The 24,234-nt window shown below is 32.5% G+C and overlaps 2 protein-coding genes across 2 annotated transcripts; one reads left to right on the forward strand and one right to left on the reverse strand.

The window, feature by feature from the left end:
- Positions 1–144: 144 nt before the first annotated feature.
- LOC139093965 (mucin-2-like) lies at positions 145–19,334 on the reverse strand. The gene is made up of 12 exons (XM_070644830.1): positions 19,244–19,334; positions 18,218–18,498; positions 11,123–12,223; positions 10,774–10,896; positions 4,644–7,139; positions 3,978–4,118; positions 2,418–3,908; positions 2,074–2,358; positions 1,130–1,891; positions 943–1,075; positions 679–884; positions 145–617 (listed from the first exon to the last, which is right to left on the reverse strand). Exons 2-12 carry the CDS (start codon positions 18,302–18,304, stop codon positions 447–449), a joined length of 6,996 nt encoding a protein of 2,331 aa, XP_070500931.1. The 5' UTR covers positions 18,305–18,498; positions 19,244–19,334; the 3' UTR covers positions 145–446.
- Positions 19,335–22,477: 3,143 nt separating this feature from the next.
- Positions 22,478–23,961, forward strand: sro (SDR family oxidoreductase shroud). The gene is made up of 2 exons (XM_070645347.1): positions 22,478–23,013; positions 23,112–23,961. Exons 1-2 carry the CDS (start codon positions 22,629–22,631, stop codon positions 23,774–23,776), a joined length of 1,050 nt encoding a protein of 349 aa, XP_070501448.1. The 5' UTR covers positions 22,478–22,628; the 3' UTR covers positions 23,777–23,961.
- The last annotated feature ends 273 nt before the right edge of the window (positions 23,962–24,234 follow it).

Genomic DNA, 24,234 nt, shown 5'->3' on the forward strand with positions numbered 1-24,234 from the left:
CACAGCACTCTAGGGTTTTTAATTCCGGAATTTGATTGTTTGCAATTCCGAGATTCAGTACATTTTAATATTGTAATTGATAACCCTAAAAATCACTCAACCCAAAATATAACCTGCAAAACATAAGAACAAAAAACCAGGAAGTATATAAAATTCATTTTTTTATTCAACAATTTTTACAGCAATCACCTCTTAAAATGGCACTGAGGAGATTGCCACACATCAATCTTATAATCTGGTACTTACTATATATTTAAGACTAGATAATCATTCATTCTTTCATAGCAAAATGAAAATGTGATAATAAATAAATTAATAAGCTGACTATTTACTCATGCACACGGAATCATCACACACTCAGCAACAAAAAATTTTTCGGGACATTCATCAATATGATTAACAATTTTTTTAGTCTATATAACTAGTTGAGCATTATTTTTTTGTGTCTAAAGTCGTGAACCTCCAAAAAGTCCAAAGTTTGGATTTGATGCCGACGAGCCGCCTGAAAAGGCTCCTTGTAAAACTTGACCGGCACCAGTCAATGCTACACCTAAGAATCGACTAACAGCTCGAGTCACCCCTATTGCTGCGCCTAAAAATCCATTCGCTCCGAGAGGCTGTAAAATGAGTCATTAAGTATGAGTACTAAGATTGTCATGGAGATTATAATACACTTACTGAAGTGCCTGCAAATCCGGCATCAGATGATGAATCTTGTTGGTCATCAAAACTCAAGTCATCGTTATTTGCGAATGTTTGTTGTGGCTGTTGCTGCCGTGGAGGCTGAGCAAAACTTGAGAATGGTGTGAAACTTTGTTGTCTTACAGGAGGTGCTTTATATCCAGGCGCAGTTTCTTGCCATGCATTCCAAAGCCATGATAAGCCTAAGTAACAAAAGAACGTAAATTATGAAAGTAATAAGAACTAAAGTTGAGCATTTACCATCTAAAATAGGTCGAGGCTGTCTGTTAAGCGGTGGCATTGGAGAGAATGGTCTGATAGTTGTTGTAGGTACTGGTGTTAAAAGTATGTCACGATTCAGTCTATTATCATTTGATAACTGTTCAATTAGTTTCTGTAAAATAGAAATGTTAAGTAACAAGCTTTATAGTCAGGAAGTTAATCTTACATCTATTGGAATTTGATTAATATTAGCAGGTCCAATGCCTTGCTGTTTCAATAAATCAGCAATTAAAGCTTCTTGTGATCTAGGACGTGATTGAATATTTCTTGGAATTGAAGTTAGTGGACGAGGAGACGTGCTTGTTGTAGTCGTCGTCGTAGTTGTGGTAGGAATTGATCTAGTTGTCTGTATTTGCTGTAAAGCTTGCAAAAATTGCGCTTCTGTATCAGACAATTGTTTAAATGCAGGAATTGAGTTTGTAGATGATGTTGATTGAGTAGTGCTGGTAGTTCCAAGTGTCGTGGTCGTAGAAGGCGGAAGTGGAGTAAATGCTGGAACTTTAACAATCGGCTTTCCTAAATTGGTAGCAGCAAGTTTGGCAATATCTCGATCAGTCAATGGCCTTCCAACTAACAATGACAATAGCTGTATATCCTTATTGTATTGATTTACATCTTTCTGAAGCATCTTCTTGGTCTTCTCAATTTCTTCAGGACTAAGCTTCGATTGGACCTTTCGATTATCATTTCCTTCAATAATAGCACTCATCAGGTTTATATCTTTCTGTGTATTAGCAATTTTACTCATTATAAGTTCAGGCGATTGTGTTGTCGTGAACGGAGCTGGCTTCATACTTTCTAACTGATTATTCGGCGATTGCTTTGAATCAACAACACTTTTACTTGTTCGATTAAGTGCAAGCTCTAAAATTTTCTGTGCTAATGCGGACCGTTCAGTTGTTAAATTGATGATACCTGCATAGTCGCGCTATATGGAATGAAAATATTTAAAAATTTATCAAAAAATTATAATTGAGATGATGGTTAAAAAGTAATTGGTGCGGAAAGTATAGCTTGAATGGCATTATTTTGTGTCTTGAGAGAGTTAGTATTGTAAATTGTAGCAATATCGAGTTCCTATTAAAGTAAAAGTATTAAGAAAGTACAAACCAGGTTCATCAAGAATGCAATATCTTCAGCATCAGAATGCGTTGTTGGTAATCTTAAGGAAGTAAGTTTTGGAATTGTTGTTAGAGGTCTGGTTGTTGTAGATTGCGTTGTTGTTGTTGTAGTAGACGGAGTTGTCGTGGTTGTAGTAGTTGTAGTGGTTGGAGTTGTTGTAGTTGTAGTCGTTGGGGTTGTTGTGGTTGTAGATTGAGTTGTTGGACGTCGAGTTGTAGTTCTTCTAACTGTAGCTGTTGTTATTCCCCCATTAATAAATTTGGACAATTGACGCTGTTAATTAAAAATCAAATATTAGATTCATACTTTAAAGCATAATTAAGCATACATACCAAAAACTCAAGATCTTCCTGATCATTAAATGGCGCTTTCCTAGTTGGTTGCTCAGTGGTCGTTGAAATAAACTTTGTCGTTGGGGGGTCATTTGGAATCTGAAGTGGCGCAAATCTAGTAGTTGTTTTTGGAACGATACTAGTGCTTGTTGTTATTGCATCACTAACTGATTGAGTCGATGACTGATCGGTTGTTTGTACTGTCTGCTTGATTGACGTTGTACTTGCTTCTGTATTTCGTGTTGATTCAGTTGAAAGTTGCGTGGGAACTTTTCTTCTTGTTGTGGTTGTGGATGACTGAGTTGTACGAATTCTTGTTGTTATTGGAAGTTCCGTAGTTGTAGTGGTCGAAACGAAAGTTTTTGGTATTTCCGTTGTTGATACGAAAAATGTTGTTGGAATTTCCGTGGTTGAGTAAGTTTGTTGGGTAGTTCTTCTTGTGTTTCCAAGCAATTGCTGCAATAAGTTTATATTTACATCCACAACATTTTCGGGAGTTGTTGTTGGAATGATTCTTTGAGGAGTTTTTCGTGTATTTCCAAGCAGTTGCTGAAGAATGTTTACGTTTTCGTCAACAAAGTTTTTAGTTGTTGTGGTTGGTACTTCCGTTGTTGATACTGTTTTCCTTGTATTAGCAAGTAATTGTTGAAGGATTCTCTTATTTTCGTCGACAAAGTTTTTAGTTGTCGTGGTTGGGATACTCGTTGTTGTTGGTGCTGTTTTCCGTGTATTTGCAAGCAGTTGCTGAAGAATTTTCTTATTTTCGTCAACAAAGTTTTTAGTTGTTGTAGTTGGTATTTCCGTTGTTGATACTGTTTTTCGTGTATTACCAAGCAGCTGCTGAAGAATTTTCACATTCTCATCAACAAAGCTTCTAGTTGTTGTAGTTGGTATATCCGTTGTTGGCATTTGAGCTGTTTTTCGTGTATTTCCAAGCAATTGTTCTAAAATTTCCCTATTCTTATCTACAAAATTTGCAGTTGTTGTTGGAATGGTTGGAATATCTTCTGTGGTTTGATCAATTTGCTTTGTTGATTTTCGCACATTTCCAAGCAGTTCCTGTAGAGCTTTTACATTTCTATCAACAAAATTCCTAGTTGTTGTTGTTGGGAATGTAATTGGAAAGGTTTCTTCAAAAAATGTAGTTGTTGATGATGGAGAAGTCTTTGGAATGGTAGTCGTGCTACTCGATGTAGACGAAGTCGTTCGAGTCACTTGAGCTGTCGTTTTTGGTGAAGGTTCCACCGAACTTGATGTCCTGAAGCCACTTTCTTCATTTTCGTCAAAAAATATTTCATTTTCAAATGAATCTTTTGTGGTTTTTGGCAATTCAACAGTAGTCGTTGGATGTGTTGATGAATCGATTCCATTTGGATGAATGCTGACTTTGCCGGCAGGTATAGTCGATTGAGTTGTTAGTTTTTCTTCAAATTGTAATGGAGTGACTGTCGTAAATACCGTTTCAGGCAGTATGTAACTTATCTTATTTTCCTTAATTTGCAAAAATTAAATTTTAATGATTCAATTTTGAAAATTAGCTCATTAAACCAAATTACTTACTTCATGCTCACTATTAGCATTGTGGTCCAATTCATGATGATGAGTTTTCTTTGCCAGACTAAAGATATTTTGACTTTTTACCTGTGTATCAGTCTCATTTTGATATTTTTGTAATAAGTCAAGGATTAAACTTGTGTTTTCCTATTGAAATAATTTGAAATATATCTTACATTATCATCAAATGAATTGTTACTTGATTTATGGATTTAGTAAGTTTATTGTTTGTGGTTTTAGTTGTCTACTGAAGCTTTCTATTTGAAGGATATTCATGACTAATTAATTTATTTATTTTACTGATTTTTAAATTTGAAGGGGAAATCAACTATGTCACTTTTTGAAATCAGTCAATTCAAATTCAAAATGTTCGTTAATAAATTTTCATGAATTAATTTAAATAATTCTAGTCATGAACTTCCTTGACAGCTAATGGAAATTTCGTCATGCAAATTAGTAAGCATACGTGCATGTTATTTATGTCTATTTTAATAATTAAGCGAATTAAGCCGAAAAATTGAGACAAATGGAATTAAAATACCACAATGAACCAAAGAAGTGCTTCTATCTATGTTTTCTATTCTATTCTAGTATGCTGAAAGGAAGTGATTAGAGGAGGATAGGAGACAGGATGATAGATAGAAATATAATATATTTTGATAGATAAAATACCATTTTAGTTCTAGTAGTCATTTCAGTAGTGGTTTTTGGTAAGTTCAATGTGGTAGTAGATCTCATGTTATTCTGCGGCTTATAAGTATCGTTGCTTGAATTTATTAGGCTCTTAGGATCAATATTAGTAAGTTCAATTGAAGTATCATCACGAATCATTGTTCCATTCCTATACTTTCGTACTATTGTACCATTGGGTAAAATACCGTAAATTATATGCTGATTAGCAACGATTTTCGGCTCATTTACTGTTTTACGTACGACTGTATTATTTGATAGAATCGCGTACATCTCACGTTCATGTGGATTATCATTAGAAGTCGATAGATACTTATTAAATTGAATTATTTCACTTAATGAAATATTTAAAGGATTTTGTATTTTGGATGGGATAACATGACTAGGTATGGTTGGAATTGGATTAATAGGATAAGCTTTCGTCATAGTAAAGTTTTTCATTCTACTCAAAGTCATTTTTGGTGTCGTCGTTGTCATTTTTACAGTCTGTTCTGTCGATGTCGCTTTAGGCTTTGAGAAAGGTTTTGGAGATATTTCTGGATTAATTTTAAGTTTTACTATATTTTCCTGAGATTTTGTTGGATCTTTATTATCGAAACTTGACTTGCTGGAACTAGAAATTGAGGTACTTTTAGGTTCAGTAATTGAAATTATAAAATCTGTAGTTGTTTCTTCAAAAATAGAGTCAGTTGCTTGAGGTAATTCATTAGATTTTAGACTAATTTTGGCTAGTTTTTCATAATAAGTAGGAGGACTTGTTGTTCGCAATGAACTTTTATATCTAGAGATAGATTTTCTTAGACTTTCGGTTGATGTTGTAGGAAATCTTGGAAGTTCTGTTGAAGATTTGGGAATATTGGTTGATTTTGTGGAAGATTTAGTAGAACTTGATGTTACTGGATCTTTTGTTAATTCTGAAGATGTGGATATTGTGGAAGATTCAGTAGAACCTGATGTTACTGGATCTTTTGTTTTTAATTTTGTGGAAGATTCAGTAGAACTTGAACTTGTTACTGGATCTTTTGAGGATTCTAAAGACACAGATTCTGTGGAAGATGCAGTACTTTGACTGAATTTTGTTATATTTTCTGTAGAACTAAATGTTTTGGAAGCTTTTGTTGTCTCAACAGATTTTAAGGTTATTTTTTCTGTGGAACTGGATGTTTTTGGGATTTTTGTTGTCTCAAGCGTAGTGTCACTTCCACTGCTTTTTGAACTCTCAGTAGAACTTAAAGTTACTCGATATATTGTAGAATCAACATATTTGGTTGAAGGTCCAGTACTTTTACTGACTTTTGTCGAACTTTCAGTCGAACTTAAAGCTTCTGATTTCTTTGATAAAGAATCGACTTTTATGTTAGTTCCAGTAGATCCAGCACTTTTATTAGATTTTTGTGTATTTTCAAGAGAATTTGAAGTCACAGAAGTTGCTGTACTCTGACTAGATGCTCCTGTATTTTCAAAAGAGCTCGAAGTTACAGGAGCTTCTGTACTTTGACTAGCTATAGCAGGATTCTTAGTAGAAGGTTTCATAGGCTCAGTAGAGCTTTCAGTCCTGGTAAAAACTGGCCTATAAACAGGAAATACAGAAGTAATATGATCCTCAGTCTCATTTCTTTTAATTTTTCTCGTCATCAAGTCAAGTATCGGTAAGAAGTTTACAACCTTAGGTTTAACAGTTGTCGTCGTAGTCGTCACCAAAGGAGGTTGAGTAGAATTAACAAACAAAAATCTATATCTTGGTATGCTCGTAGACTGAATTGCAATTTGGTCATTAATATTAGTTTCATTGACTTTTCCATTTGTCTCATTAAATTTAGTTAAATTATTAGTCAAAAACTCATGCGATGTTGAAAAATCAAAAATATCATTAGTGTCTGTTACTTGTTTTGTGTCATTGATTGGAAGTTCCATAAACGTGAAACTAATATTTGTGTCTGAAAATGTGTTGTCAACAGAAGTCGGATTTGCTGTCGTATTATTAATGTTAATGCTTGTATTATGAGATAAGGAGGGGATTGAGGATGTGGTTTGGACATTAGTTGCTGTATCTTCTGTATTATTTACACTAATTGTTGTAACTAATTCACTAATTATTTTATCATCATCAACTTGATTATGCTTTGATGACTTTTTCTCTACCTTTGACGATTCATAAGCCGCTGTAGATGTTGTTGGTTGTTGCGTTGTTGTTGTTGTTGTTGTAGTGGTCGATGTTGTTGTTGTTGTTGTGGTTGTCGATGTTGTTGGAGTGGTGCTAAAAAACGGTGCCTCAGAAATAAGCGTGCTTTCAGTGCTTTTATTATTCATTAAACTTAAACTTTCTGTTGGTTTCGAAAGAATTTCAGCCAATGCTTCATAAATAGAAACCGTTTGTGACGGCGACTGTGTCATGATTTCAGCATCATTTTGTATTAATTCGGCAGCTAATGGCAAAATTTCTCTCCACCGATCAAGATCAATATCGTTAAGATCAAGCTGAAAACAATTTGTTGGTTGGGTTTATTAAAAAATGACAGCACAAAAAAAGGAAGATCATAAAAAAATCATCATTCATACAGGATATATCATGCATAATAATGACATGTTGTTTGTGTGTTTTGTAAGCCTTAAACTAGTCTACTTATATACATATGCTATTGTGTGTGCAATTACTTGTGTATTATGAGGTGCAATAAGCTCATGAAAACTACTTTTGAATGTATTAATTGCATGTTCAGTATAAGGAAGACAAAATTTTTTTGTTGTTGCTTTGCATGCTCCGCAATATGCCAAATAATATGTAATCAATCTTTCAATGTCTTGCGCATGAAATGCTTTAATTGAAGTTGAAAACTTTTCAATGAGCTGGGGAATTGCTTTTTTTGGATGTTTGGCTTCGTTTTTCTGTTTTGTGGATTGTTTTGTAACTTTTCTATTCTTGGCTTATTTTGATAACGGTTCATTCACTTGTTGCTTAACATAAAATAAGCTGTGTGGTGTCTGAGCGGAGAGGGATCTTGGGTATCGAGCCGTATATAGGCGAATCTGCCAGTTTGGGAGTAAGGTCTTTATGACCGATTGGTTAAACAACAGTCCGGATATCTGCATCATTCTGTTATGAGTACGTGGGTTCGATTCCCACCAGAGACCGATTTATCAATCATTAACCTCAAAATGCTCATAAAATTGAGCATACTTAACCATATTGATTGAGTACACTCATTTAGACAAGCATCCGCATTGTCTGTTAGGGTATATAGAGTACTGTCGATATGACAAGGATTCGTACAATGCTCACGACATTACAATGTGTTACATAATTGGACCTCTCTTGACCGCTCTTGATTCGACTATCCCGAAAAGTGAAATTTCAAATCATTTATTTATATTCAATAAAAATCACTCTAGATTATCGTACCTGCCTCTGAAACAAGCTGACAACAATGACAATTATGGACAATATAGAGTAAAAGAAAAGAAAACGATTATGCCTGCTAATCTTGCCTCATAATATATTAGCAAATTGAAAAGAAAATGACATGAATCACACTATTGAATTTGATGCATTGAACATAGCTGCCTTTTTATAAGCTACATAAAGGCATAATTTTATGTGAATATAAAGACAGTTACGATTTTTATACATAATTATTATTTAGACTGGGTAGTTATGCTGACAATATTTGTTCATGTGTCAGGGAATATTGCTATAGATGTTGAATTTTGTTTAGTCAGAACAATGAGGATTGGATGATTTTGGCAGGTAAAGTGAAAGTTGCGCTAACATGGATTCAAATCTGGGGTCCTTGATGATTCAAATTTGTCTCTCTACTTAACTGTCCCATGGACATGCCTATGCGACGTAGAAAGTGCCAAAAAATTAGTTTGGAGCAGCACTGTATCGACCTGATGTCAGGTTAACTCTAAAACTAGCTTTTGAATTAACCTGACGTTAATCTGTTCCCAGAATCTTGAGATTTCACCGCTAGATAAGCTCAAATGCAGTTCCCAATTCATACAAATCCATAAATGTAATAAAACATTAAGCAACACTCAATTAAAGACATTTTACAGAGCATGTAAAGATGTTAAAAGCATTTTAAACGCATGTAACCAGCAAATATTTTAATTCAATTAAAAAATACTTTTATTAAGTAATGCAATCGATAATTTGGTAGTGGAGTTGCACTCAATTAGAGGAAATGGAAATAAAAGAGAAATGAATGGTGAGGAATAAAAGTTATAAATTAAATTAGATTAGACTTCAGGGTGAAAAATTAATTTTCAACAGTTAATAAGATGGATTTTTATGTGAAAATAGTTAATGGTAAGAGATAAAGTTGAAGTGTCTGTAATTGTAGGCATTCCTATTTACAATCTTGTGTTTTGCTTCAAGTCAGTGTAAAAAATGCTGTAATCTCAATCATGCGTGGCATGTTTAATCGTGTGTGGATAGCTAATCACCGTGTGTACTTAAATTAATTAACTGAACAAGGAGCAGCAATGACCCTTGAGATTCTTTTTATCAGATTTCTTTAAGATTTTTGGAAGATTTCATAGATTATGTTCAATTTGTGTAATTTACGCTAGTCGTTTTGACGATTTAAAGTCAATTCAATTCATATTTCCGATAGATATTTTCATTTTAAGTAGCTTGTTAAGTATTTACTGTTAAAGACCTTGCAATAGTTTTTAAAATCTACAAAATTATTGACACGGAAAGGCATTAGCATGCAAATTTAATGTCACATCATGTGACTCTAATGCATGCAAACTTGACCTTAAAAGTGGATTAGATGAGCATTGACAATGAATTTGATCTAAAATAAGCAAAAATTATGTCAAGGCCTAGGGAAAGTTTCCTAGAAGGTTATATACCGAGCTTTACAAGACTTAAGATTCAATCAATTCTAATTTCACGTTGATAGCAAATATGTATGCACATCAAACTAGACCTAAGTAATTTCTTCTTTAAAATTGAATCTTAATCCTTAATGTTTCTGAAATGCATGATGTGGAGTTGGCAATTGAACCAAAAACATGCTATACAATGCAGGTCATATCCACGACATGTGGTTGACGTAGTGACAGTGCGTTGGCCAAGCAAGGGTGGCTTGACCGCTAAGGTTTATGTGATTAGCTTCTAAGTTTAGCTTCTATGAACAACCAGACGTATTAGTAACTTTGTATTCGTCTTTACAATAGTAAATTGGCAAATTTTTTTACTTTTTTGCTTTCTGACTACAGTAAGTAAGGTAATTTACAGAGCTCGAAGTCGATAGAATAGAAGCCTTCTTAAGTCAACTCGAATCGACTTCGTGCTTTTAAATGCCACTTAGTTCCGTATAAATCTACATCAATTCCTCATATTCTCTGAAAATCTGACAAAAGTCCTCTCAAGGAATTGCAAAATTAGTATAAAAAATGAAACAACCAAATTTTTCATCTCAAACGTCATCGATATATTGTAAAACAAAAACTCTAATATAATTCACATCTTTTTTTGGCTATTGTAATTTGGTTGACAGGTAACATTAAGGTCTAATTTTTAAAAAAAGTGTAAAGTGTAAAATTAAAATTAAAAACATAATAAATTTGTAAATTGAGCAAATCGTTGAGTCAACAACTAATTAATTAGGTATTAATTAAATTTGAAATAGTTCACAAATTTGTTGCGTATCCGTGCATATGTGTGTGCTTAATAATTGAATATTAAAATTAAAAAAAAAAGAGATTGATCAATATGAGATTGAATAACTATCGCCGTTATATCCACTGAAAGTCCATTGAGGTTGTATTGCAGATGAATGCCATGGAGGAGCTTGCAAGTTATAATTATTATTATTTGCATCAACTCCACTACCAAAATGATTTTGTGTTATCGAATATCCAACCCATCCATCAGCATTAAATGCCTTTAATGTAAAATGGATAATATATAAATTAAAACTAATGAGCTATATCTATCTATGTCTTTTTATGGGTCTTAATTGTGACATGAAATAAAAAAAATCAAAAATTAGAGTATGAAGCACAAAAAGCAAACTCAAGACAGCGAAAAAACTCAAATGGAATGCGAGATGAATTAATGATTAGCAAAAACAATTGGCAATTTTGAGTCTCAACTCACCTGTGATGTTGATGTTATTGTTGGAACTGTTGCTTGGTAGCTTGGTTCTCGACCATTCTTTGAGAAATTATCAGAATTACGGAATCGAGACGAGAACTTTAAAGCTGATGACGAAGAACCAATCTGTTAGTAACAAGATGATGGATATTAGTAAGGACTTGATTTAGAGAAGCATTGAAGCTTGATTATTGCTTATGTCTAGCCAACTAAACACAAAAGATCAAATTCTATCAAGAACAGCTAAGAATAATGCATAAAGCTTGCCATTCACACATCCAGCCAATCTTCAATGACCTTCACAAATTCACAAAGCAATATTTAAGGTCGACAAACATGATTGAGTACTTACTGCGTTAGTTCGCGGAATATATTCACTTATCGGCGGATCAATTTGCTTTAGTCCATCAGCTTGAGTTATAATCCTATCTTCATAAGCTTCAGACTCACGCGCTGCTGGTGATCGTGTTGCATAAATTGGCGTGGATTTCTTTATGGTAGGAGGTTCCTGTAATGTGCTTCCAATATTTGCTCTTGTTCGCTCTGTTGGACGTGTTCGTGTCCTTAAAGGTCGTTTTGGTGCAACTGTTACACTTTGTGATGACGTTGAAGGTTCTTCTGTTGTTGTTGCGGTTATTGATGGTGCTTTTGGAAGGAACCTGTTTTGTCTTGTTGGAAATAGAACATTACTTTTTGGTTTACTGGCGCTTGATACAGGTGTTGTGGGTTTTTCTGATGTTGATGTTGGACGGAATGGCTTGACTGGCTTCTTAATGACATTCTTTTCATTTCCTTCAGTAAATACTTCTTTGCTTTTAAGCAGTAGCTTGAAATGTTCTGGATAATTGTCTCCATCGTCTTTAGCGCTGTTTACTTCCTTGCTGCTTGATTTTGGACGGAAGTTTCCACGTGATGGTGGAACTTTCTTAACCGGAGATGGTTTTGTTGATAATGACTGTTCAGATGCTGTTACGAGAACATTTTCGGATGTTGTTCGTGGTGTAAATGGACGTCTTGGTTTTGCTGTTACAACATCGGAAGCATTTTTACGAAAATTTTTAAATCGACTACCTGCACCGCTTTCAAATTTTATTGTAGCTGGTGGTGTTGAAACAGTCGTAGATGTCGAATATGTTCGTCGCTTGTATACCGGACGCAATGTAGACACATCAGGCTTTTTCTCAATATTTTGATCTTGTGGTGCTTTAGCCTCGAAATTTCTTCGATTCTGATTTTTCACAGCATCGCCACGATAATTACTTTGTCTATTTTTATTTTGACTTTTAGGTACAAATTGTCTATCGTGAGGCGATGATGGAATCGATCTAACTTTATTAACTTTAGTATCGGGTGAATAATCTGCAAGATCAACAACGGGATTCCATGCACCATACTCAATTTCGGGTTGCACAAATGGCTGCTGTTGGGCTGTATGCACAAGAACATGCTGTGCCTAAATGGAAGAAATGGAAAATTTTCAATTAGAGTTCCACATACATAACTAATTTATTTTGTTATCTCACTGAATATTACATCATGTCGTCATCATCAGTTTTTACTTATTGCACGCATGACAAATGTAATGAATAACGAAGCGTAAAAATGAGCCATAACATACGCTAGTGAATCAGATGATAGTTATGAGAAAAAAAGACTTCCTAATGTTTTCTCAATTGACTTTTCCTGCTTCTTTTTTTTTTGTCAACGCTTACTATAATCTTCGTGACATAGTAATTTTCAAGTATCATTTTGAGTCTAAGTGTTCAATCATAAAAAGATTAAGAACGAGACGCGATTTTTAGTGCTCTAATAATTTTTTAATAACTTTACATTCTTTTCATGTCTAATGAGGCATATCCAGCAATAGATATAGAACTGGAAACATTTCTTGACTGCCTTGAGAATGAAATTTCTGATTTTTTGCACAGTCATAACAGTCATTGCAAGTGATTTAAACTTAACTTCAGGTTGAATAATTAAAATACAAGCTTATGTACAATTAGGCTCCAACTAAAATCAATTTTACAGCTTGAATAATATCTTCCATAAGAAATGAACTACATTTTTTAAACAACAATAATTTTGTGTCTGAATTTAGTTGTTGTGCTAGCGAAAAATGTCTATTAAGACGTCATGTTACTCAACATACTTATTTTTTACGTTACATTTTGACTCTCTTTCATTTTTACAGCGCGATGAATTGTCTTGTTTTAAATGATCGTGCTAACATGTTTTTCTACACGACAGCAACTACCTAATATTATAGAGTTTGTAATTTTCTAGATTTTGTGGATGGGCAAGCGCAGTTTTAAGAAGCTTATGTGGACAAAAATACTTTATACGTATTTAGATGCAAGCTAATGTGTAGTTATACCACATTTTTGTCCACACTTGAAGTCATTTTTGAGTTGTGATTAAAAAAATACTAAAGTCCAGACAGGATTAATAATCCAGTTTAAGATTATCCTTGGATGTCATTAAACTTCACAGATTGTGTCTTCCTTCCATGTAAAATACTTACAATCAAAATCGAGTGGAACTTTAGCTCAATTTTTAATATATTTCTCTAGTTTTTCCTCTTAAGAATTGAATGTCACCAATGTTTTAATCAGGATATGATAACTGTATTTTTGTAGTGATTGCAATAGTTGAAATGTAATTTAGAATACTTTTCGGATTGTTATTTAATAAAAACGATGTTTACTCTTCAGAATTCAGAATCAGACTGAATATTTTTATGAAAAAGGGTATTCAACTATGAACAATAAATATTATTTAAATCTCAAAAGTACGTTATGTCATTTTTTGGAGAAAATGACTTAAATTTACAATCTTAGCGAGCATACTTTTGAATAATACAGTATAAATCCAGAAAACTCTAAACATTCAGCTCAAAAATGTTAATTTTCGCCAAACATCAATTTGAGATATAATACAACAATTTAGAAATAGTGACACACAAAAGAAATTGCCTTTCCACATAAAACATTAGCTTTTGTAAGACAGTAAGTAAGCAAAAAAAACAAAAACAAAAGTTTCAATTCACCACAATCTTGATTATTGTTGCTTTTTTATAGCCAATTTCTTGAGCACGCGTCTGTTGCTTTCCTCCTATTCTTCTTTTCTTTCTTCTTCTGTACTTTACATTCGCGCTTACTTTCGTCTACGAACGCTTATATTTAGTTTAACGGTTACAGGCGGAACAAACAATAAACTTCGATGAGTGAATCAGCTGATTTTGAGAATTTTTTCATTATTTCATTGAACTTGACGCATTATTAGCTTTTTGATTTGGTGCTTCCTCTTCAATTACAATCGGTAATTCCGAATTCTGTAAATTCATGGGTAAAGTGAAATACTTTCGATTATTTTAAGCTCTTCAAATTAAGTGATTTGCAGAAATAAATGCGAGCTGTAAAAATATTGAAAGTAAGAGTATGAAATAACTGATGTATGGTCCATGCGCAAATGAATTGGACCCACGTATGTATTTATTTTATTTCTTAATGGATATATTGCCAATAATATTTCATCTAATACTTTTTATTATAATTTATGAACGCGTCACTTTCGAAATTTATCTTATGCAGTTCATTAATTAAACATATTATGAAATTCGGCAATGAGATTGCATCTACTGTGATGTCTTTATAGGGTTCCAATGATCATTTGTTTAAAATAATTAATTTTAATTTTTTGAAGAAAAAGTGAAAAGCATTAACGTCAATGTGATGCCATATGATATGCTTTCATCAATATGATATATTAAGTAATTGCTCTGCTGGATGTCAAAAAATTGTTTTGCATGTATTTATCGACACGAGTCAATCGTTATTTAAAATGGTAATTTTGTTGGTAATTAAATGAGCTTTCAAAGTTATTGATTGATTTTTTAGTGTAGAAATTATGTATGTTTTGGAGTTATAGGTCATTCACTTATGTCGAGTTCAAGTAAGATATGTTCACAATTAATTTAGAAACTCCAAAATTTTCAAGTCTACCGTCAGTCCAACCTAATAGTCAGTTTAAAGAGATCGCTTTTGGGTACCGTATTGGTCTTTCTGTCCTAAAAACGTATGCTCTTTAACTGTTAGAGGTGCAGTTTTGATCGTAACTTACCATAAACCTGTGCCGGGTCACAACAAAGTTTGGATAAAAATACTTCAGATCCTTCCTGAATAGTACAAATCGGTTAATCTATCAAAAATCTGGTTTCAGTCCGGTGTGACTCCAATGTGACTCTGACTTAAAGCCGGATTCTTGATCGATTAACAGATTTGTGCTACTCGAGCTTCTTATTGTTACATTCAATATAACCTTACTGGATCTTTCGAATAACGAGTTTCAAGATTAGAAGAAATAAGAAGTAATTATAAAACTGTTAAGAAACTGAACAAATTTCTTAAATGACTTCTAAAGGTTAACTGTTGCTTACAACTTTCAACATTAAATCATTGCCCAAAAGACACAATTTTAGGTGGAGCTGATTAGAGGTTAGTTTACTTTCCAGGTTATAATAATGAATGGCATAAGCTAGAACATTCTAATGCATTTTAAGATAGTATTTGGATAGAATATATGGAACTAAGTTCAAAGTAATCATTCCCGATAAACTAGATCAATCTAATCACGACTCACAAGATCAAAACTTCACAAGTTAGTCATAAAACTTTCAATTCATAAACATATTCATTAGACGCAAGCATGTCAATAAATGGAAACTCACATGAATGTAACGGAAGGTTAAAGATCAGTGGATCTGGGCAGATATTATGCCCGCGACATTAAAATTCACTCTCGTTTCCAAAGATCAAGAGCAGGTCGCGAATTTATAATAATAGCCATTAAATGGATGAATGAAAGTTTCACGACGTTATTCTTCATCGTTGTCAACTGCTTTTAATCTACCATATGTTGTCAGATGTATTTTATAATGCGTGATGAAAGTCTCTTAAAACAAACATTTTGAAAGTCTCTGTTTTTTGTTCTTCTTTTTCACAAACTTTAATTCACTTAATTGAAGTACGAACATATTTAGAGTATGAGGGTACAAAAGTTTTAAATTACAGTAATTTGAATATGAAAAGGTGTTATTCATGGAAATGTGGAATGTCATTTTTTGCTACTTTACTAAAACATCATGTGCCGGTAAGTAGAAGAACTTGAAATTTAAAATGTTGTGCTTTTTGCTTTGAAATTTTTAAAGCACGTTTGATTATTGTCCTTAAAGTTTGTTTGGTTTTATTAGGGAACGTTCGGAAATTACGGATTCTAACAGGCAAAGAACATGCTTTTATGGTATAAAAATACCACTACGGTACCTAAAAGCGGTTTCTTAGCCTATTAAGGGAGAACGAACCCTCTCCATTATATAACCCATAGTAGCCCTCATTTCTAAGCATTACGTCATTTATGGACATTCTCTTATAGCAGTGTTGTCCAAACCTTTTTGTGCCACGGAACATCTTAGTTGTATCCCACGACTGAAACCGCACACGGCATGGAGTTCATGTCATTTTCGAAAAAAACACAAATGTGCCGTGGTACACAGTTTGGGCATCAATGGCTTTTAGAGAATAATTCGCCGTCAAGTCACATTTGATGACCCAATACACTTAAATTCAGGAAATTTGATCCTCCTAGAAGCTTAGGAGCCGCTAAGTCGGCATTTTAAAGGAATGATGTGAAGTTGCCCGGACGGCATCGTGACGACTGACGTTGGCCCATTTTAAGGCGAAAACTTCGGACAGTCGCATTGAACTACTCGGGGACATTGCATTTATTTGACAATGAAAGTCAAAGTCATTCAACTCTCATCATATCATGCGCTCCTCGGGACCGGAATAAGATGTCTTTAACCTCAAGTGCATCTTCTTATTCTTCTCGATATCTTGAATTAACCGAATCATAACATATTTATTTTAAAAAGATTTATTCGCATAAAAGTAAAAGTTGAACAGAAAGTTGAATTATTTTGGGGAAATACACCTTAAAAAAAAGTATAATTTAAGTGATTGAAAGGAATAACCTGTTTATCGTCCGTCTCATTAAATTTCATTTCACTCTTATATTTGTACATGCTGTAACTCTTTGAGGTAATCAAGACATATTTTTTGACTGGTTTTCTTAAACTTGACACCTGCAATGTCACATGCACATAAATTTCTCTTGAATTTTATCACGTATGATTATAATAAAGGACTTTAATGTATGCTTTTAACTGCTCATTTATATAAATTTAATGTCATTAAAATTGTCACAAAAGTTTGGGAAAATGAAAGTTTTGATTAAGGATGGGAAGATTTGCGGCTGGAAATTTGTTGATTTTTATTAACTTCCAGCCATCTGAGTTTATTGGCTTCTGAAGAATCAGCTGTGACAGACTTAGTCAGAATTTTAAAAATTGTCTGATTTAGCTAAATCCCTACAAAACTCCCTAATAGACAAAGAGGCTGCTTTGAGGTACCGACTTGGTATTTCTGTATCATGAAAACATGTTTTTTGTCTGTTAAGATGCTATGAATCTCAGGTGCCAAAATAACATTACAAATACCCTTAGAATCCATGTAAGGACTGTTCGTTGAGACAATAATGCACTTGGCAATGAATTTGGCAACGACAGAAACAGCTTCAGGGACCATTTAAGAGAGTCATAATGAAATCACAGTTGATCTGTCTGTACTGTCAGCTAGATAAGTAAGTAAGCTGCTAATATCTCTGAGTGGCACAATGCGGCAAATTCAATGTACTCCTTCGGAACTGAGCGACACAAATGAAGAGTACTCCACTACTGAGCTTTTAAAGCTCCTTTATATTTATTAACACAAAATCGAAGTCGCCTGCAACATGACACTCAGGGTGTCTTGCAGTTAACACAAGTGGACTCAATTTTTATTATCAAAATAATTTTAAATGCTCTGCATACCTTCAATGCAGCTTTGCTTGAAACCTTGATTGAAAGCTACACAAATCACATCCTAACCAGACTGCATTAAATTAATTTCAATTCAATTTACTTAAATATATCCTTGAGACTAGTCAACTATACAAAAAACACATATTGACATCATGCAATTTGACGTCATTAGCACCCTAACTCAATTCCAATTACAAGTCTGACTGAATTATTTAACTTATAAAATTTCAAATTAGTTACCCTCTTGAATGAAAATGTCTAAGAAGTAATCATTGACTGCCAACAGCTAAAAATTGATTTTTTTGTCATAACTTTAACAAATTTCTGTGAATTTAGCGATTTATTATTAATAATGCATAAGGTGGCAAAATGTAAAAATTATCCATTGAAATGCATTAAGTGATTATGCAGTGTCTAGAGCTGAATATAAATGCTGGCAACCTAGAAATGCTGGTTACCACAAATTCACTTTAATGACGATGTTATGGCTTATTTTTGGCAAAATAGCAGAAAAGTAGAAAATCTTCTCACCTGAATGCTGTCGATAAATCCAAATAAACAGCAAATAGTAAGCAGCACAATCGGCATTATCCTCAATTTGAATTTATTCCAATTCATTTCATCTGTGATTCTTTTATTATAAATACAAATTATTTACGATGATTATCCAAAATACTACTTTCAATAAGCTCAATAAAGAGTTCAGTTTATGTTCCAATAATTTTTCTTAATTTACATTTAACATCACTCGAATAGTTTAACAGTAAGTTTCAATTATTATAATCTTTTTTTAAAGCACACTGAAAATTATTCTGTAAAAGAAAACACAAAATTAATTATTTTTTTAGGTTATTTTTTTCACTTCATCCTTCCGGTCATCAATTATTTGTTTCTTTTCTTTTAAGACACTTGACTACACATGTTATTACGTATAAGTCCACTTTAATTCATCTAAATATTATAATTTTATGATTATCGCAATTTGTTGCAGGTTTTATTTTTCTCACTTCTTTCAAACGCTCTTATTTAAGAGTCAACAGTAAAGAAAAGTGTGTCTATACATGTATGTGGATTATGCAAAAGAAATAAAAACTTAATTGCACAATTTTAATTTATATGGCGAGTTAAATGATTCGAGATTTTGAGATACTTTTCTTTCTTCTTTTACATTTTTTGCATCATGTGCGGTGTCGATGAAATGGTCAAGTGATGAAAACTTTTGGAATGTGTGAAAATTTGATTGTTTTTGTTGATTTTTTTTTGAAAGAAATGCTTTCTTTGATTAGAATTTTTTTGATTTAAAAGACAAAATTTGAATTTGATTTGACTAACGGTTGGAAAATATTTAAAAAATAACGGTTTTTGAGAATTTTGAATTTTCTTATCAAAGTTCACAATTCTTCCAATTTGAACAAATTTCACAATATTTTTTCAAATTCAGCATTTTAGAATTCATTTGACACTAATTCAACGAATCCTCAAAAGAATCCATCACTTGAACATTCCACAATTCACTATAAACTCAACAAATCCATCAAACTAATTCCTATAACTTACAATTTTTTTTTTTAATAAATTTTGAATTATTATTTAATATTTTTTTATCGTAACTTGCGACTCGCTCTTTCGGTATGATCTGATCGGCACGCAAAACGAGACTAAATAATAAAAACAATCGAAAAAGCTCATTTTTTTTCCTTTACTTCAACTATGCACACAAAAGTAAACACACTTGAATGATCGCGTACTTTGTTTTCTTCGCAAAAAAATCCAAGCTCTGCTGCTTGTAAAGGAAAAATAAGATACAAGAGCGACGACGTAATGGTATTGATTTGGTGCATTTAATGCTCAATATTTAACGACAATAACAGAATAAATTGGTAAGAAAATCTATGGTAACTAGATTGAGCGCATATTTTTGAGGAGTCTGACTAGATCTCAAGATCTGACTTAATTTCCTCTTAAAATTTAAGAGTAGAATTGCAAAATACTTGAAAAATAATAACTAATATAACGATCATTAAGAATTCGAAATTTATTTCGTCAAGTTCATCGAAACTTGATGTCAACTTCAGGTTGATCGGTGTATTTTAATCCGTACAGTAAGAAAAAAGCATTTTAAGACATTTTAGTGATTTTAAATCAATTAAACGCTGAATAATACAAATAAAGGCTGCATAATACTAAGCATAGAGGAAAACAGAGGAAATTCAAAGAAAATCGTTTAAAATGATCAAGAATTCAAGAAAATTCATGAAAAAATTCAACTTTTCACAATAAAAACCCAAAGTGTCTATCAAACTGCAAAACAACACAAAAAAAGCTTAAATAAATAAAAATTAAGCCGAAAAAAGCCAGAGTCACAAAGACATAAACAAAAGGAGAGTCATAGCCAGGCAATGGGTAAGTGAAGCGAATAAAAAAATCATAAATAACAAGAAACTACTGTCAAACATTTAATTATAAAAATAAAATGTATGTAAGTAAGTGAATATATAACAAGCAAGCCAGTTACAATGATCAATACATATCTACTTCATCATATATCGGGCAGTGAGGTAAAATTAAGCCAGTTGTATCACTTCAGCATGCGACTTGTTTTATGTAAAAAGAGGTAATAAAATTGAAATAATACAGAACTCCTTTCACTGTCTCTGTTTTGCTACTGCGGGTTTATGTATAAGTGAATTTACATAATTCTGAGATATTAGATGTATAAATAAAAATTATAAGTTTAAGGAGTATGTATTTAAATAAAGCATATACCTAACAACTATTTTTGGGTTGTGCTTCATGAGTTCATACCAAGTCGATAATTTGTTAATGTCATAATCATAAAGAAAAGTTCAATATTTAAACAATATCAATGGATTAACGTGTTGAGGTCATTTATGAATGAGAAAATAGCCAATTCCAGTCTATTCAGGTATTTGTGAATGAAATAGATATTTTTAGAAAATATTATTACGTAGAAATTGTCAATAATATGAAAAATAATACAAATTGCCTGTAGACATAGCGTAATACCATATTGGGATGCATGAGAAAATATGACAGCATGATAGCTGTCGGTACGCATCAAAGTTGATAAATGATATAATGAGCATAATATGTCGATGAATTCTCCACTTATTGGATCTTGTTTATCGACAAATACTCGAATATTGTCACTAAAGACTTGAGTGCCGGCAATACGTGTTAAACATCCAAATTTTATTTTCTCATGACTTCTTCGATCTTCATTGACATTCATTCATTCAATGATCATTGACAATATATCCTAATATTGACTGGATATAAAAAATAGAAATTCATATCAAAAGCATTGCTAATTTCCTTTTACAATAGATCAATCAATTAGAAAGCTTTACAGAAACCTAAAAATTTGCTGCCTTCTTATTTTTCGGTGATCTTCAAATTGTTTATGTTTTGGATATTGAAAACAAAGTAAATGAACTGTAAATAATAAACGGCATCTTTTAAATATTTTTGAGTGTACTGTTGATTGAGATTTCAAAACCCGTTTTTACACAGTTTTGACAGAGATTAGCTTTAAAATTGACTAGTAGTCTATTGACTGATGTGTGCGCAAGAGATTAAGTGCCGCTAGCTTAGAGTTTTTAGTGATCAACATATGTAGGTAATTGTTAGAATTTCTGAATTGTAAGAATTTACACTTGTCAGAATATACCTTAACAGACATGCTTCCATGATACAGGAAGACCACTAAGGTACCCAAAAGCGGTCTCTAAGTCTTCCCGTCCTAGAGATGGGTTATATAGAACTGATTGAACATCAAGTTTACACCTGAACGAATTCAAATTTTGAGATTATTGATTAAATTTAAGGTTTTAAATCGTTTGGAACTTAAATGAATGTTAAAAATCTTTTCAAGTAATAAGAGGAAATTGGAGTTGAATTTGTAATTTTCTTGTTACTTTTAATGATGGATATTACAAAGGTCATCAAAACTGTCAAGAAGATAACCAATTATTTTAATGTATCTTCACAAAATGCATAGATATGTGTAAGATACGAATGTATCAATGACCAAGTATATTAAAATTCATCATTCACAAAATATCATATTTATGCGTCGTACCTATCAAAATCTAACACCTTTTTTTACACTAACTTGTCCTTCCTCTAATCACTCTCTCAATTTTCACTTCACACTTTTTGTAATATGAACTATAAATCTGTATAAATCAACGCACTACTGTGTCTTCTGTTAGTGTCAAATTTACCGCAAATTTTTTATGCTTTTTATTTTCACTTTTTAATTGGAAAATTTGAATAAAAAAATGTAAATATCCACAACAATAGTTCCAATAAAAATGTAGAATAAACGGTCATAATTCAAATTAAAATCGAGAGATTTTTTGTGTTTCTAAATGAATTGATAATAACTCAAAGAGAATTAATTGGGAGGAAAATCAAGGTGGATTATGTTGTGTAAATCTATAATTTAAAGCACCTATTTCAATTGAAGGTCACTGCTTATTTGAACTTTAATTCTTATTTGTTTGTCAGCATGATTGCATCTAATGAGCATTAATGTGGAACTAAGTTCATGATATAATTTTTAATCTCACGCATATATATTTATGTTACATGAAGGATGTTTAATTCAATTTTATCGGTCAATCAGTGTGATGTCTTTGTTGTTTTTTTATGTCATGTTCTTAAAAACTTGTTTAGGATTTGACCGTTAAGAATTCAAATTTTTATTAAAAACGGATAATCAAAGTAGCCTTTTTTCTGTTGTCAGAATTTTTCGTCCCCCTTCTTTGAAAAAATAAACAGAACTGAAAATTTTTCGTGAATCTCAAATTTCCAATTTTTATCAGTGCTTAAATTATTCAAATTTATGTTGTTATATTAAAATAAGTTTAAAATTTATTAAAAGTGAGAAGTCTAGTCATTCTGTAAACGGTCGTAGATGATTGAGGACGCGATGTTATTAAGAAAGCCTGATTTTTTAAGTTTTGTTAAGTTCGCTGGATTTTCAACATTCTCAGGTCTTGTTACGCATTACCTGATGAATCCACGAGAGAAAACTGTTGTCAATGAGACAAATGTTGTTGTTGCAACTGGATGTGATTCTGGACTTGGATATTCAATGGTTCTTCATTGCCATGAAAAGTTAAGAATGTCAGTGGTTGCGTGTGTTCATCAATTGAACAGCACAGGAGCATTAAAGCTGAAAAAAATGTTTGAGAATTCTGATCGATTCCGAATGATTGAACTTGAAATTACAGAGGACGAGAGCATTAGTGAAGTGAAAAAGTTTGTTAATGACTTGCTTGAGACCAATAAGGAATTAGGTAAGTTGCAGTTTGAGTCATTTATTGACCAATCCTTAATTAGCCCGCACTTAAAAATTGATTCCTGATTGCAAAAAAATAATTCTAATCCAAAACAGAACTGACTGCATTGGTAAACAATTGCGGAGTCATGGTCTTTGGCGAAGCTGAATGGCAAACGAATAAAATCATCGATCAACAAATAAATGTGAATTTAAATGGAACTATTAAAATGACCACAGCAATGCTACCTCTTATCAGAAAGCACAAATCTCGTATTATTAATGTAACAAGCCATTGCGGATTCAGAAATCTCCCAACATTATCGGTTTATGGAGCAACAAAAGCAGGAATTATGTCTTACACAGAAGGTCTTCGACTTGAGTTGCAGCAATATGGCGTTGATGTTGTTGAGTTCATTCCTGGATCTTTTGTAATGAATTCAAATATTACAGCAAATCAGCTTGTTTATGCAGCTGAAATGAGAGATTCCTTTGATGAGGAACAGAAGAAATTTTATGGTGAATATTTCGACCGGCTGAACATGTACTTATCAGCTATATCAGGCGAGAAAGATCCACAAATGTTGCCAAATCCCTTAATCATGAGTACCTTCGAGGAAGCTTTATTGGAAACGCCACCAAAACGTCGATACATCTGTGAACCATGGAGATATAAATGGTATCATCTCTTATTCCGAATATCACCAACACCACTAGCTGACTGGCTTGTAAATAAATTCATCAATTTACCGCGATTCAATCCAAAAGCTATAAGAAATTAGTCTGTGAACATAATAGATGATGTGTTAATGTAACGTATGCATTTCGTACTGTATTTGTGACTACGCAATTTGAAATTCCAATTGACAAAAATTGTTTTGAAATTTAAATTATTTCTTTTTTTTGTTTTAATTCAATATTTAGGAAAAAAAGTATCTCAATAAATTTTAAATGTTCATAAAAAATACATTTCTAGCTGTTCTTGTGGATAATTTCATTAATGAACTTGGCAATAGGAATCGAATGTTGGAGTAAAATTTCATCGTTCATGCGTTTTTTTTGAAGTATAAAATTGCAGGCGATTTGCTTGTATTATTGAACTTGAATTGGTCTGAGACAGCTATGCAAAAAATGTATTAATGATTTTTTGTGGTTCTTTTGTCATTGAATGATATTTAAAATTCATGTATTGGTGCTGAGTAGATTTCTCTCATTAAGAATTCTCATGTCAAAAGGCTAT

This window comes from Chironomus tepperi, unplaced genomic scaffold (assembly GCF_022539635.2).
Source record: "Chironomus tepperi strain 1889 unplaced genomic scaffold, CSIRO-AGI_Ctep_v1 contig_33, whole genome shotgun sequence".
NCBI lineage: Eukaryota > Metazoa > Arthropoda > Insecta > Diptera > Chironomidae > Chironomus > Chironomus tepperi.